The sequence below is a fragment of the Ranitomeya variabilis genome, chromosome 6 (genome assembly GCF_051348905.1).
Source record: "Ranitomeya variabilis isolate aRanVar5 chromosome 6, aRanVar5.hap1, whole genome shotgun sequence".
Classification (NCBI taxonomy): Eukaryota; Metazoa; Chordata; class Amphibia; order Anura; family Dendrobatidae; genus Ranitomeya; species Ranitomeya variabilis.
The window spans coordinates 14586991-14603071 of NC_135237.1; the positions used below are offsets into that span (position 1 = coordinate 14586991).

Here is a 16081-nt window from a genome sequence, read left to right on the forward strand (position 1 = left end):
AGATATTCTGGACTCTTACATTGTATCTCACCCATTCTAACCACAGGTTTTTCCTTGGGGCTGTTTGTGTTTCTATGGAGAAAACCTCTTGCCAACTGAGACCTGGAATGGGGATCACTTCATTAACTACATTTTGCAAACGCTCACCTGGGCCTGTTTTAGCTGTACTGGTAACGGGGGCTTTGGTTGGTCTGAAGCTAATATCCTGGAGCTGTATATGGCCTAAATTCCCATGGTATCCACTACTAAATACATAATTATAATGCCTTCCCAGTACAAATGTCTGCAGGTCAGCAGATTGGGGGCTTTCGAGATTTAGGAGGAGGGGGTGACAACTTCTACCCCATTTACAGCCCCTAAGTGGTTGCAGAAGGGCTGTTAGATGCATTCTCTCACGAAGACTCCTACCCGTCCCATCCTTAGGGAACATGGCTTCACTAAATTTATATCCCCAATCATCCCCTGTATTCCAGGCGGCATCGGTCCAATAATAACAATTATCGTTGTAATTTCTGGTAACACATATATAAAACTGGTGATCCCCTCTACAACCTGTTCAGTCTCGGGGCACTTGACTACATCACAGAAATCAAATCGCCAGATATTCACCGGGGCTGTCAGGTTTACCCAGAGAATAGTGGGACCAGAATTCTTATGTTTGCAATAGGGGCTGAAGAGGTAGGGGCGAGGATGGCCCCCAGTTCCAGGATCAAAAACAACTGCAACATTTCCCTCCAGTCACTACTGTGACTAAACACTGGTTCGGTCTCTTTTACAATGTGAGGTGTGGATCCAGGTGCTCTTTCCTTCAAGTTTTACTGCAGTGGGGGTGACCAGGATCACCGTGTGGGGTCCTTCAAATCTCGGCTGGAGACAATCTCTGCACACAAACTTTTTCACATACACCAGGTCTCCTGGCACAAAGGGATGGTGTCCAGGAACCTTGTCTGGGTCTGGAAGAGAACTGAAGACAGTTAAATGCACTTTGGCAAGGTGTCCATGTAAGGCCTGCACATAGCTAGTCAAGTCCTGGTACTTGAGCTGCAACTGTTGTGGAAAGAAACATTCAAGATTGGGGCTCCTGCCAAACAGAATCTCATACGGTGACAGTCCTGTCTTCCTGTTTGGGGTATATCTTACTGAAAACAAAGCTAGAGGAAGGCATTCTGTCCACCAGTCTCTGCCATTGCCTTCTGGATTTTAAGCTTAAGAGTTCCATTTAGTCTCTTCACTTTTCCACTGCTCTGTGGATGGAGTATGCAATGCTTGACTTACCCCCAGTGCTGCCATTACCTCTGACATGATCTCTCCAGTAAAATGGGAACTCCGATCGCTCTCAATGACTTCAGGAACTCCATACCTGCATATGATCTCAGCCATCAGTTTCTTCACCGTTGTCTTAGCCGTAGCTTTGGCAACTGGGTAGGCTTCTGGCCAACCTGAAAATAAATCAATGCAGACCAACACATACTCATACGTCCCTACCCTAGGCAACTGAATATAATCAATCTGCAGTCTCTGGAATGGGTAAAGGGGCCGGGGAGTGTGTTTGGATGGGGTTTTCACTGTCCTACCCTGATTATGTGTGGCACATATCATGCAGCTCTGTACCTGCCTTTCTGCGCAGGTGGAAAACCCGGGGGCAATCCATTGTTTCTGTAGAGTGTCACACATGGCCGTCTTCGAGTGGTGCACATTCTCGTGCAGAACCTGTGCCATCATTGGGTACAGTACCTGTGGTAGGCAGACCTTTTCACCCCTCCCCCATAGCCCAGTGACGGTATCAGAGCAAGCCCCTATCTTTTGCCACCTATTTTTCTCCTCCTTACTTGCCTGTTCTTGTAACCGGGCTTAGATGTCTTTCAACACAAATGGAGATGGTGGGGTGTCTAGGTGATGTACTTGAGAGGCCACAGGAGTGCTTGCTGCTTTCTTGGCAGCCTGGTCTGCCAGTGCGTTACCCTTTTGTCCGTCCATCAGTGCCTTTGGTATGTGCCTTTACCTTTATGATGCCTGCTTGGGTGGGAAGCTGTAGTGCATTCATAAGTTGCTGGACTGCCTCAGCATGTTTAATGGGGTGGCCATTTGCTGTCAGGAAAGCCCTGGCTCTCCAGATAGGCCCATAATCGTGTGCAATGCCAAAAGCATACCTGGAATCAGTGTAGATATTTACAGTCTTACCTTCTGCTAGTTTGCTCTGCTTCTTGTGCAGACATATGAGCTGGCATTGACTCTGCCTTGATTACCTCATGTTCTGAGACCACAGCATATCCGGTACAGAAGCGTCCTTGGTCATCTTGGTGACGGGATCCATCTACAAAAAGCTCAAAATCAGCATTAGAATAGGCACAATAGAGACCAGCCGTTTCCTGAGACATCAATTCTAGACAATCATGGGGTTTGGAAACCTAATCTTGTTCCTCTGGATCCATTCTAGAAAGAAAAAGTGTCCTTGCTCATGTCACCTACTCCTCCCCCCTTTGGATCCAGGGGAACTAGGGGAAGAGTAGCGGGGTTCAGGACAGCGCACCTTTTTAAAATAGCACACTGAAGTCGCAGCTGTCCAGCCATGGACATGTGGCTAGGTTGTACTTGGTTAAGGATACTATATACATCGTGTGGGGTGGCCATATCCTCTCCTGGTTGCAAGGGGCCATAAGTGGCAAGGTAGGCCTGACACTCTTGGGCTATGACTGGCCCCCCTTTGGCATAACTGTCCACGTCAATTGTCATCCCTGATAAATGAATGCAAACAGAAACTGGCAATCTGGGTGTAATGGAATGCTGAAGAAGACATTGGCAAGATCGATAACCATGAACCAAGCAGCATCCTGAGATATCTGGGACAAAAGAGTATGTGGCTTAGGCACCACCGGAGTTTCTGGAACAGTAACTGCATTAAATGCCCGTAGATCTTGTACCAGCCGGTACACAGGGGGTTGGCCGGGTGGGGTCTTTTTCTTAACGGGAAACAAGGGTGTGTTACATGGGGAAACACAGGGTATCAGGGCACCATTATCGAATAACATTTGTATTTGCCCCTTGAGACACTGCTCCTGATCATATTTCAAAGGGTATTGATAGACTTTAGAAAAAGGGGCACCAGGTTTGAGAAACACTTTTACTGGTTCTACAGGCATTATTGAGGGAGAATCTGGGTCTATCAGGACCATCATAACCGTAGGAAGGGCATGTAGGATACAGATCTCATTATATTCATCTGCATAGGGGTTATATAACGTAAGGACCATCTGACCATCATCTTGGAATTGTATTCTGGAGCGGAACTGTGATAATAAATCTGCCCCCAGTAAATTTACCGGACATGAGGGAGAGATTACGAACTGAGCAGTAACTTCAGGGAAAGGTCCCACAGGGATAGGTTTTATAAGAGTATATTTATTGGGTCTGTTATCTACTCTAATTAAAACAAGCTCTTGATCTGAGAATTGACATGGGGCTGGGGAGGGAGATTCCCAGACAGGGTTAAAAGGGATATTTTAGTATGAGACTGGACTTGTGTACCATGGGAGGAGGGCAGAAACTAGAATCTGTTACATGAACCGCTGATAATGAGCGTCCTTGCAGCTGTGAAAGGGGGGCTGTATTTGGAGCGGGGGAATTGCTGTCAGCGTTTAGCAAGGGAAAGGTGGGGGCTACAACTCCGGGTCTTCTTGCTTCACAATTGTAACAGACCTCTCTACACTGAGAATTAGTAACTCCGCATACGTCACAGATCCACGCAGCCGGATCACAGGATGGAGGCGCACTAAGTTCTGACAACCCAACATATATATTGGTGCCTTAGGATTGAGGGGCACAACCAGATTTCACTTTCAATTTACAATATTTCACAGATCTACCAGCGCGTACAACACTAAGAAAACACAGAGAGACTCAAGAGCGCAGTGACCTGCTGCTGCCCCTCCCTACCAGAAACACGGAAATAGGAAGAATCAAAGCATTCCTCAGCACAGAAGAAAGCCATAACACAGCTGTATAACTCCCCCCGCCCATCGGATATTTCAAAGACAAACACAGAACCGGAAATACAGCAGTTCTCAGACTTAATTAATTTCTACAAAATCTTCATCGCACAATTCACATACCAGATTGAGAATATTTTCCCAGCATTCCTGACAGATTTCTTTTCCCTTCTTTGGGCTAACAATATCAAATTTTTATCACACAATTCAAAGTCTTCTTCTTCCACGGACTGATTCTCCTTTAAAGCGAAATACCCCTACTTAGTCGTGTATAGTTACCAGAGCGGCCGCTTAGCCTATTCCACTGGGGTTATTACCTGTCCCCCGCTGGGACAACCCAAAATCGCGGTACTCAGTGAAAGGAGGAGGGCGTCTTAGACTTAACCCTCCGGACACCCCTGGAAATATTTAAATCAATATATTCCTGAGTTATGCATCCTACCCATCTTCGATCACCTCACCGAGCCTGATTCTAACAGTGATCAGGAATTCAGGGTATTTTGACTGTAAAGAGAATTACATCACTGGTTAATCCGGGGTGTCCGTCCCTTATGAGGTACGGTTCGAGCACTGGGCTTCCAACGGAACTACACCTCTATATGATTCCACCCAAGAATCATCCCACTCCGGGGACAAACCTCAGATCCTCTTTGCAGCAACAAACACAGGAAAACCACACCAAACGGTCAGTCTGGACAGTATAACTGCCAACTTACCGTGGTTGTTGTGGGGGATGATCAGTCCCAATTTTCCAGTGCCTGTGTCCGGTCCGAGGATCATTTGTCTTGTTGTCCTCCGGGGGGGGCAGAGGCGTTCCTGCTTAGGTCCCGGGTTTCGGCACCAACTGTTGAGGGAGGATTTAAAGTGATCCTTCACGGTTAACCCAGTGATTTCCAAATTAATATATAAGGTGTTGCCGGCAACTGAAAATGACCAGACGGAGACGTGTGTCTTTGTATGGGGGATCGAGCAGATCTCTAGCCCCCGTTTATTCTGCATGACTTTATCATAGTCATAGAAATTACACTTCAACCAATCAGCATAAGAACACGCTCACAGTTCTTAGCCTATAAGAATGCAGGAACAATCTGTGCGTCAAAGTTTTGTAGAACAATACACCCTCAGTCTCATGTTCTACCGAGGTTGCAACAATCAAGGTCTCATCAAAATCTCATAACAGCTGTAACCTTTAGCCTACTAACAAAATTTATATCAAAACAACAAAATGGAGTCGAAAAGCACAAAATGGAGATTCTTTCTTAATTTCTTCCTTCACAGTCCCATCAGGCCTCTGGCCTACTACCGCTACATTGATGACATTTTAATCATCTGGACGGAGTCTGAACCACAGCTAAAGACGTTCCATGAACAGTTTAATCAATTTCATCCCACTTAACACTCAACTACTCCTGTGCTGAAATTAACTTTTTGGACACCATCATTAAGCTGCAGAACAATAAAATAGAGACATCCCTGTACCAGAAGCCAGTCGACCGTCCAACATACCTTAAATGGGACAGTTCCCATCCAAAACACATAAAAAACTCCATTGTCTACAGCCAAGCCATCAGATACAATCATATATGTTCCAACCCCGTGGACAGGGATGAACAGCTTGGTGGCCTCAGAAAGGCCTCTTTATAGGTATATTTTTGAGTAAAATGTAAATTGTTATTTTATTCTATAAACTACTGACAACATGTCTCCGAGGTTCCAGAGAAATGGTAAAAATAACTAAAAGGCCATTGCTTGCCGACCTCAAATAATGCAAAAAAAAACAACAAGTTCATAATCATTTAGAAGTGACAATACTAATGTTTTACCTCAGGAAGAGTTCAGAAATCAATACTTTGTGGAGTGTCACGGATCCCTCTCCGCGCTGCTGCTAATTTGTCACATATCTGCTCTCAGCGCGTGACTTGGGTTGTGCCTGCAAGGGTTAATCTATCTCCCCACTCTCAGTCCACCATTCAACCTCTGTCCTATGCTGTAATGGGAGCATAAATCACATACCCGCTCATACACGCTGCCACCACTCACCGAATACACGGGCGATGAGTCCCGGAAATATTACTAATACTGTATACCACTTATACGGATCATACAGTTTAAGGCTATGGATTCTTTAGAACATACAAGGTTCAACTGTTAAAGTTTTATGCTTTAATACAAAAAGGTTCAGTGCTTACAGTAAAGAAAAAGGTATAAAAATATGGTAATAAAAAGACATACAACTATGCAAAACAGTATAAAATAAACAGGAGAAAACTTACAGAAATCCTAACTTTGCAGTCTGCTTTCTGCTCCCTGAGGGTAGGATGAATATAGACTGGATCACATCAGCTTCCCAGGTTGCCCTCACATGTGAACTATTTTGAATGTATACAAGCCAAATTTATAGAGTCACCCTGGAGGTCAGATTTCTAGACCAGCCCCTCAAGTTGATATTCTAATTGCTTGTTTTTGATTGGACCACGGCCGCACCCCCAATGAATATATTATTTTCTCTGAGATTCTTTGCGTAAAGCTTCCCACAGATAGATAGTGTCAGGCTGTAATTGACATCTCTCCTCAAAGAGCAAGGAGGTGTCAAATGTTCCCTTTCTTCTTGGTTCCCGGCATGACCCCCTGGTGAGATTGGAGACAGAAGTCTGCTGTCTCAGGAAAATACATATTAACACCTGGGTGCGACCTGCAGCCTTCAGGACAGATGTTACATTACTAGTCATCCAATAAACCTATACATAGTTCACTGCACAAATACATATATATATATATATATATATATATATATATATATATTTATTTATTTATACATCTTTCACTACATGGAGTAACCATGATTGTTAATCCCAGCTTTCATGCGTCTTCGCATGCTTTCCACCAGTCTTTCACATGGCTTTTGGGTGACCTTATGCCGCTCCTGGTACAATAATGTCAGCCGTTCTTCTTTGTTTGATGGCTTGTGACGATCCATCATCCTCCTGATTACATTCCAGAGGTTTTCAATGAGGTCTGGAGATTGGGCGGCCATGACAGGGATTTGATGTGGTGGTCCTTCATCCACACCTTGATTGACCTAGCTGTGTGGCATGGCGCATTGTCTTGCTGGAAAAACCAGTCCTCAGAGTTGGAGAACATTGCTTGAACAGAAGGAATCCGCTGTTTTTCCAGGATAACCTTGTATGCGGCTTGATTCATACGTCCTTCGCAAAGACCAACCTGCCAAATTCCAGCCTTGCTGAAGCATCCACAGATCATCACCGATCCTCCACCAAATTTCACAGTGGGTGCAGACTATGTGGCTTGTCCGCCTCTCCAGGTCTCCGTCTAACCATTAGACGACCAGATGATGATCTGCGGATGCTTCAGCAAGGCTGGAATTGGGCAGGTTAATCTTTGTGAAAGACGTAGGGATCATGCATGTAGAAATCCTGCTGTCGCACCATCGTCACTACTGATCAGATCTCTCCATCCTCTCGTTTTCTCAGCTCTCCACTCTTCGCTTCGCCAGCAGGATGAGATGTGTCCCGGCAGAGACGGTGGTCGTTGAGCGCTGCGACCCTGTGGTAAGTCAATGCCGACACTATGGAGTATCCGGACCTCCAGGAAAAGAAAGCCGGCGTGTGAGAGGTTAAATGCAGCCGCCGCAGGAGATGGGGTCATTGCTGCTGTAATCAACTATTGCCCACAGGGGAGAGCGGTAATCTGGGCACTGCCCACAGGGGGCACTAGCAGAAGAGGGGAAACTGCGGACACAGTGCAGCCCCCAATACAGGGCGAGGGGGAGCTGCAGACACAGTGTGTCCCCCAATACAGGGCGAGGGGGAGCTGCAGACACAGTGTGTCCCCCAATACAGGTCGAGGGAAAACTGCAGATACAGTGTGGCCCCAACACAGAAGAGGGGGAAATGCAGACACAGTGTGTCCCCCAATACAGGGCGCGGGGAAACTGCAGACACAGTGTGGCCCCTAATACACAGAGCTGATTTATCTCTATATGTTACTATATACGGGGCACAGAGGGGCTTCCAACAAATTTTCTCTTCCGTCCTCAGCGAGTGTGTAAGAACCTGCAGAGAGAGATCGAGCACCTGAGGCGGGAGCTGGCCATCCACGACACGCTGGTAAGGTGCAGCTCTGGATGTGACTGGGGAATGGTGAGTGCAGCTCTGGATGTGACTGGGGAATGGTGAGTGCAGCTCTGGATGTGACTGGGGGATGGTGAATGCAGCTCTGGATGTGACTGGGGGATGGTGAGTGCAGCTCTGGATGTGACTGGGGGATGGTGAATGCAGCTCTGGATGTGACTGGGGGATGGTGAGTGCAGCTCTGGATGTGACTGGGGGATAGCAAATGCAGCTCTGGATGTGACTAGGGGATGGCGAATGCTCTGGATGTGACTGGGGATGGCGAATGCAGCTCTGGATGTGACTGGGGGATTGGGAATGCAGCTCTGGATGTGACTGGGGGATGGTGAATGCGGCTCTGGATGTGACTGGGGGATGGCGAATGCAGCTCTGGATGTGACTGCGGGATGGCGAATGCAGCTCTGGATGTGACTGGGGGATGGTGAGTGCAGCTCTGGATGTGACTGGGGGATGGTGAATGCAGCTCTGGATGTGACTGGGGGATGGCCAATGCAGCTCTGGAAGTGACTGGGGGATGGCGAATGCAGCTCTGGATGTGACTGTGGGATGGCGAATGCAGCTCTGGATGTGACTGCGGGATGGCGAGTGCAGCTCTAGATGTGACTGGAGTAACTACTTGACGCAGTTTGTAGCTTTAACCAGTGAAGTGAAGTGCTGTCCATGGTGTGTTGCACTGGTGTACTTTTGGTATGCACACATCCTCTGTTTTGTTGTCCCCCGTGCTTTATACTGCAGCTCTGCTTCTCCTGAGATACAAACAAGCTTATATTTAGGGGCTTGGGCTGGTGGTGTACGGCGTGATGTTATTGGGGTCCTGTTCTTGTGTTCTCAGAGCAGACGCCCCCCCTCCAGCTACGAGCCCTTCACCGATGCCCAGATGGCCGAGATCCGTGCTCAGGTCCGCCGGTATCTGGACGGGACGCTGGACGAGATCGATGTGAGACGCCGACACCTGGATGAGCTCGGCCGGCGCAGACGCCATGATTAACCCTTTCTTTTCTCTTCCACAGATTGTGAATCTGAGACAGATCCTGGAAGTTTTCTCCCAGTTTAAGATGATTCTGAAGTGAGTGTCTGCAGCCGCGTCCGGACTCCGCCTTCTCATACAAGCCCCTCCCTGTGTGGAGGCTCCGCCTACTCACATAAGCCCCTCCTTTTGGAGGCTCCGCCTTCTTGTACAAACCCCGCCCCTTATGGAGGCTCCAACTTCTCATACAAGCCCCTCCCCTTATGGAGGCTCCACCTGCTCATACAAGTCTCAAACTCCGCCTGCTCATACAAGCCCCTCCCCTTATGGAGGCTCCACCTGCTCATACAAGTCTCAAACTCCGCCTGCTCATGCAAGCCCCTCCCCTTTTGGGTGCTCCACCTTCTCATACAAGTCCCTCACAAACTCAGCCGATCATACAAGCCCCTCCCCTTATGGAGGCTCCGCCTGCTCATACAAGCCCCTCCCCTTGTGGGTGCTCCACCTTCTCATCAAAGTCCCTCACAAACTCAGTCGATCATACAAGCCCCTCCCCTTATGGAGGCTCCGCCTGCTCATACAAGCCCCTCCCCTTGTGGGTGCTCCACCTCATCAAAGTCCCTCACAAACTCAGCCGATCATACAAGCCCCTCCCCTTATGGAGGCTCCGCCTGCTCATACAAGCCCCTCCCCTTGTGGGTGCTCCACCTTCTCATACAAATCTCTCAAGCTCCGCCTGCTCATACAACCCCCCCCCGTGGAGGCTCCGCCTACTCACATAAGCCCCTCCTTTTGGAGGCTCTGCCTTGTACAAACCCCTCCTTCTCATACAAGCCCCTCCTCTTGTGGCGGCTCCACGTTCTCATAAGGCCCTCTCCTTGTGTTAGCTCCTCCCTTTTGTCGGTGTTGCAGTCCATCTCTGGGGGTTTAGTTTCCTGCAGGTTATACCCTCCTGCCCCCTCCCGTATAATCACCTCTGTTGTCTGCCCTCCTGCTTGTACTTCTAGACAGCAGCCGATCCAGTGAAGCAGAGCTGCAGTGTAAAGCATGGGGCAAGGCAGAGCAGCCGGCGGTGGTCTTCAGCCCTCCATAGACGTTCAGCTCCGCTGGGGTCAGTGATCGGGAGCAGAGCTGCAGTGTAAAGTATGGGGAGCACTAGCAGTTGATTGCTCTCTAGGATCTGTGGGTCACCGCCGGCTGCGGATTCTCCCAGATTATTTTTCTTCTGATATTTCCTCTGGACCTAATGGGGTTGGGACGTGGATTAACGCCAGTGTTCACCCCTATCCCGGCAGCACCATAGTGTGCACGTGCCCTAAGGGTTAAACGCGGCCATGCAGGGGGACGCTGGAGCGTAGACACGGAGGGTCGGGGATTGATCCGGTCTCTGTGCTTCAGCCAACAGGAGCAGGCGGTGGAGTCGCGGCTGAGGGAGAAATACACCATGATTGATAAGAACGACTACGTGGCCATCGCTGCCGCGCAGAAGGTGAGTGCCGGGGTCCGGCCGATCAGACTGGTAGCTGTGCATGCCCCCACTAATACTGGCCTGTGTGGAGAGTGCAGCTGCAGTGTAGAGCAGTGGCTTACCATCGCTTATACATAGCAGGAACTTACTTAACCCCGTGATGACATGAGCCTGACATAGCGGTGAAGCCTGGTGTTAATCAGCAGCACAGTGATGACGTGGGCCGACAGCGGACTGACAGCCGGCACCCGCACAAATGCCCAGATCTGAGATTACTCCGATCTCATTGGTCAGTCTTGACACGTCACGATATGGTATGAAATACATAAGTTTAGCTTCTCTGCCAGCACACATAGGGTGGGCGCTGACCCCCCCTTCACTGTGTTTTAGCTTGTCTTGTCAATGAGTGTAGAAGGGTTTATTGCTTCTTGCTGCACATTCCTGACTTTCAGCTCACAAGCCTTCATCCCCCTTGCCAAGGTATTTACGACCGGCATTTCCTGTAGTGGAAAGTGACCAGCGTTAACTGGATTAGAAACTTCCAGAATCATGAAAGTCCTTTGTTCTGGTTTTGTAAGATATTAGGCCAACCATTTAAGATAGGACCACGAAAAAATATATTTTTAATCTCCATCGGAGCATCTATCCAGCACTCTAAACATGAGCGTCTAACTCCATCAGGTAAAGAAGTAGGGATTTCTCTGTAAATATACATCCCAAATAGGACATATTTGATCTCACTAGAATGCCAGCGATAATACGAGATGAATGCTGGGTGTGGTATGATTATTACATGTTCTGTAGCGAAGTTACGGGCATCAGATATATTTAATGCACAGTTAGTAAAACTGAAGAGGTAGGAGGGTTTGGAAAAGCCAGCCCTTTTTGGTGATGTCGCCAAGCTGAGCTATAACTGTCTTGGCCAGACTCCAGCGGTGAGTCTGTTGCTGGAAGAACATGTGAGTCTGATGTGAAGAGCTGTACCTCATGCATTGGGATTTTTGGGAGCTCCGCCCACCAGCATGGTTTTTGCCTGAACTGATATGAACTAAGAACATGTGAGTGTTATCTTTTCTTCTTTAATCCTCTTTGTTATAATTACCTTGTACATATTTGCAATTGTCTCATTTGTAACATCTTTGTAAAATATTTTGATATAAACACTGCATAAACTTTATGAGTATAATATTTCATACTAGTTCATTCTCCATGCTCTAAACGTACCCTGTCTCCTGAAGGGAATACGCTACTGTGTTGGGTTAGCTTCGGACCCGTTTAATCGGAGCTGGTGGCAGCGATAGTGTGCAGACTTTTGGGTGATGTGTAGCGACTGCGGCGTTTATAATTATTGTTCCTGCCTGAGCAGGAGTAGTTTATCGTGTCGCTGCAGCGTGCCCAATAGCCAGTACATAGCAGGCAGACTTTCTGGCGACCAATTACCCTAGGTGCAGTACCTAATCTGACCTGAGAGTAAGGGGGGCGCCAGAGAGCTGCAAGGGTTAAGTGGAACTGTAAGCGGGATACATAAGTCCCTGCAGTTCATGGTATATTGAAGAGCAGTGGGATACCTAGAATAAGCCCCTGCTGTAAACTTAAGAGGTCAATAGCCTTGTGTGTGTCTTTTATCACATTGTGGAGTGGAGGGACAACGAAGATAAGCCCCCCTGCACATGTGATAGCCGTCTGTTGGCCTAAAGTCACCCCGATCCGTGACGTAGGGGTGACGGTCACGGTGTGGATCCCTGACATATTGGAAGCGGTCAGGGGTTCGTGACACACGTCATGGAGGAAGTCTCTGTATTGTGCCATGGCCGCGCGGGTGATGCAGACGCATAGGGCAACGACTTACAGGGGTTATCCACCACTTGGAGACCCCCCTCCTGTCCCAAGTAAAATAAGGACACTTTATACTCCCCTCCCAAACCAGCAATGTCACCTTGTAGTGTCACGGGAGCGCTGCAGCCAATCACTGGAGGCTAATGGGCTGCAGCGCTCACATCTCCCTTTCACGTTCACGTGCCCATTAGCACCCGCGGATTGGCTGCAGCGCTTCTATGACATGTCACTGATAGACCTAGTGCTGGTGGCGCTGGGGCAGGTGGGGGGGTATAAGGGTGCAGTATTTAATAACGGGTTGGCCTGTTTAATATGGCAGCCAGAGCTGTACGAAAACCTATATGACCGCCATATGTATCCTGCGGAGATGCCATAACCCTTAAAGGGGTTTGGGTTCACAGAATGAGCTTGCTGCTCCTCAGTGGGGGCTAAGAATCCCCCCAACCTCCATAACAGCAAAGCTGCACTGAACTGGAGGCGCAGGGTGCGACAGCAACCCGGAGACATGGGCCCCTGAGGTGTTCTCCTGGCGAAACCTTGGACTTATGTTGCCCCGGTCAGGAGCAGCAGTTGTCCGCCAGCTTCCCGCAGGATGGCCGTGTGTGGATTGTTCTGCTGCGGTGCCTTCGCCTTACCACGTGCTCCTCCTCCAGGCCGGCGTGCTGGACGCAGACGGACATCTGGTCGGGGACATGGACGGCAGCAGCTTCGGCATCGGAGTCGCTCCATTTTCTTCCAAGACGAACCGTTCCTTGTCCGCGAAAAAGTCCAAAGGCCGAAAATCAAAGGATCCGTCCAGGTGAGAGGAGGTAATGGGACCCGGGCATCAGTACTCGGGAGGGCCTGACAGGTGCGGGAGCCGCCGGAGGGGACGGGCCACCCGATAACTCACTGGTGGTGGTCCTGCCCCCCACGCGGCAGTACGGGATGCGGCAGTTCAGTCTATGACGCAGTTGGTATGGCTCCGGCACACAGTCCCTAGATGAATGCTGGCCTCCGCCGCTTACATTATTCACTTTTCTTTAAGTCCCACTAGCCGCAGAGAAGGGGCAGTGAGTCCGGCCCCCACCAAGGAGCTAGAGGCCACTTCACCTGCGAAAACTATGACGTCCTTGTCCATCCGGGAGCCGGATGTGAAGGAGTCGGCGATCAAAGAGCAGCAGGAAACCGCAGCTACGGACACCCAGCGGTCAGAGACGGCAGCAAAGGAGGAGGCCAGCCGGCCCGGGTGAGGGTCGTAGTGTGGATGGAGAGTTGTAGTACATGACAGCTGTAGGCTTCTACTGTCCTAGACCTGGTCACCACTACTGGGGGATGAGGTGGTCTGAACCCATCTCCTGTCTCATCAGCGATTATTGCTCTGCTTTACACTGCAGCACTGCTCTATGTAGCTGGCCAGTGATCAGTGACCCCAGCATTGTCTGTCAGAGTCTGAAATCCACTCCTAACAGGCTGACCCTTCTATCCTATCCTTACACTGTACTTTACACTGCAGGCGTTCCCGCCTCCCAGTGCTCGAAATGTAACGGTTAACCCTTTCAGGGCACTTAATAAATGCAGGAATTTCTCAGTCTCTTCTGTCCTCCCAGGACCCCTCCGCCCAAAGCTGCAGCGTTCGAAGACTTCAAGGCAGAAAGAGGCGGCGAACTGAACCGAATATTCAAGGAGAATAAATCCACCCTGACCGAGCAACGAGGGAAACTGAAGGAGGTCACTCAGCGGATAAACCTCATCAAGAAGGAAATCGACACGACAAGCCAGAGCCTCAACATGGCCAAACTGGAGAGGGAGAAGCAAGGTACGCACCCAGCCCGCGGGGGACTACAGGTTCCAGCATCAGTTATTGTAGACTTACTGATCCTGAGTTACATCCTGTATTATACCCCAGAGCTGCACTCACTATTCTGCTGGTGCAGTCACTGTGTACATACATTACTGATCCTGAGTTACATCCTGTATTATACTCCAGAGCTGCACTCACTATTCTGCTGGTGCAGTCACTGTGTACATACATTACATTACTTATCCTGAGATACCTCCTGTATTATACTCCAGAGCTGCACTCACTATTCTGCTGGTGCAGTCACTGTGTACATACATTACTGATCCTGAGTTACATCCTGTATTATACTCCAGAGCTGCACTCACTATTCTGCTGGTGCAGTCACTGTGTACATACATTACATTACTGATCCTGAGATACCTCCTGTATTATACTCCAGAGCTGCACTCACTATTCTGCTGGTGCAGTCACTGTGTACATACAACATTACTGATCCTGAGTTACCTCCTGTATTATACTCCAGAGCTGCAGTCACTATTCTGCTGGTGCAGTCACTGTGTACATACATTAGATTACTGATCCTGAGTTACATCCTGTATTATACCCCAGAGCTGCACTCACTATTCTGCTGGTGCAGTCACTGTGTTCATACATTACATTACTGATCCTGAGTTACCTCCTGTATTATACCCCAGAGCTGCACTCATTATTCTGCTGGTGCAGTCACTGTATACATACATTATATTACTGATCCTGAGTTGCATCCTGTATTATACCCCAGAGCTGCACTCACTATTCTGCTGGTGGAGTCACTGTGTACATACATTACATTACTGATCCTGAATTACATCCTGTAATACTCCAGAGCTGCACTCACTATTCTGCTGGTGCAGTCACTGTGTACATACATTACATTACTGATCCTGAGTTACATCCTGTATTATACTCCGGAGCTGCACTCACTATTCTGCTGGTGCAGTCACTGTGTACATACATTACATTACTGATCCTGAGTTACATCCTGTATTATACTCCAGAGCTGCACTCATTATTCTGCTGGTGCAGTCACTGTGTACATACATTACATTACTGATCCTGAGTTACATCCTGTATTAATACTCCAGAGCTGCACTCACTATTCTGCTGGTGCAGTCACTGTGTACATACATTACATTACTGATCCTGAGTTACATCCTGTATTATACCCCAGAGCTGCACTCACTATTCTGCTGGTGCAGTCACTGTGTACATACATTACATTACTGATCCTGAGTTACCTCCTGTATTATACCCGAGAGCTGCACTCACTATTCTGCTGATGCACTCACTGTGTACATACATTACATTACTGATCCTGAGTTACATCCTGTATTATACTCCAGAGCTGCACTCACTATTCTGCTGGTGCAGTCACTGTGTACATACATTACATTACTGATCCTGAGTTACCTCCTGTATTATACCCCAGAGCTGCACTCACTATTCTGCTGGTGCACTCGCTGCATATTCTTCCCTTATCTGGGTGCTGTGCTCAGCGTCACTTGCAGTGACCCCTTGTGTACGGTGTGTAGCCCCCTCGTGTCTCCCCCAGGTGCGTACATCAGTGAGGAGGGGCAGGTGATCATCGATGAGCAGGAGTTCGGTTGGATCTGCAGGCTCAAGGACCTGAAGAAGCAGTACCGGGCGGACTATGACGAGCTGCAGGATCTGAAGGCTGAGGTGCAGTACTGCCAGAAGCTGGTGGATCAGTGCCGGCAGCGGCTGCTTACAGGTGAGCTGCGGACCCCGGGCTCATGTGACCTAGTGAGTAAAGGGTTTGTCTGTGGCATCAGGATTTGAGGGCTGTGAAATCTGCTAACAGACCCGGCCGTGCACCCTGTCCCTGTGATG

The 16081-nt window shown here is 48.8% G+C and overlaps 1 protein-coding gene across 1 annotated transcript in view; it reads left to right on the forward strand.

Annotated features, from left to right (window-relative positions):
* KIF9 (kinesin family member 9) overlaps nt 1-16081 on the forward strand; it is a 39743-nt gene that overhangs the window by 17271 nt on the left and 6391 nt on the right. Inside the window, exons 10-18 of the mRNA XM_077267870.1 lie at nt 7478-7555; nt 8045-8113; nt 8970-9074; nt 9148-9203; nt 10503-10593; nt 13062-13207; nt 13436-13636; nt 13998-14206; nt 15783-15962. Coding sequence (XP_077123985.1) covers nt 7478-7555; nt 8045-8113; nt 8970-9074; nt 9148-9203; nt 10503-10593; nt 13062-13207; nt 13436-13636; nt 13998-14206; nt 15783-15962 — 1135 coding nt within the window. The remainder of the gene's footprint in view (nt 1-7477; nt 7556-8044; nt 8114-8969; nt 9075-9147; nt 9204-10502; nt 10594-13061; nt 13208-13435; nt 13637-13997; nt 14207-15782; nt 15963-16081) is intronic.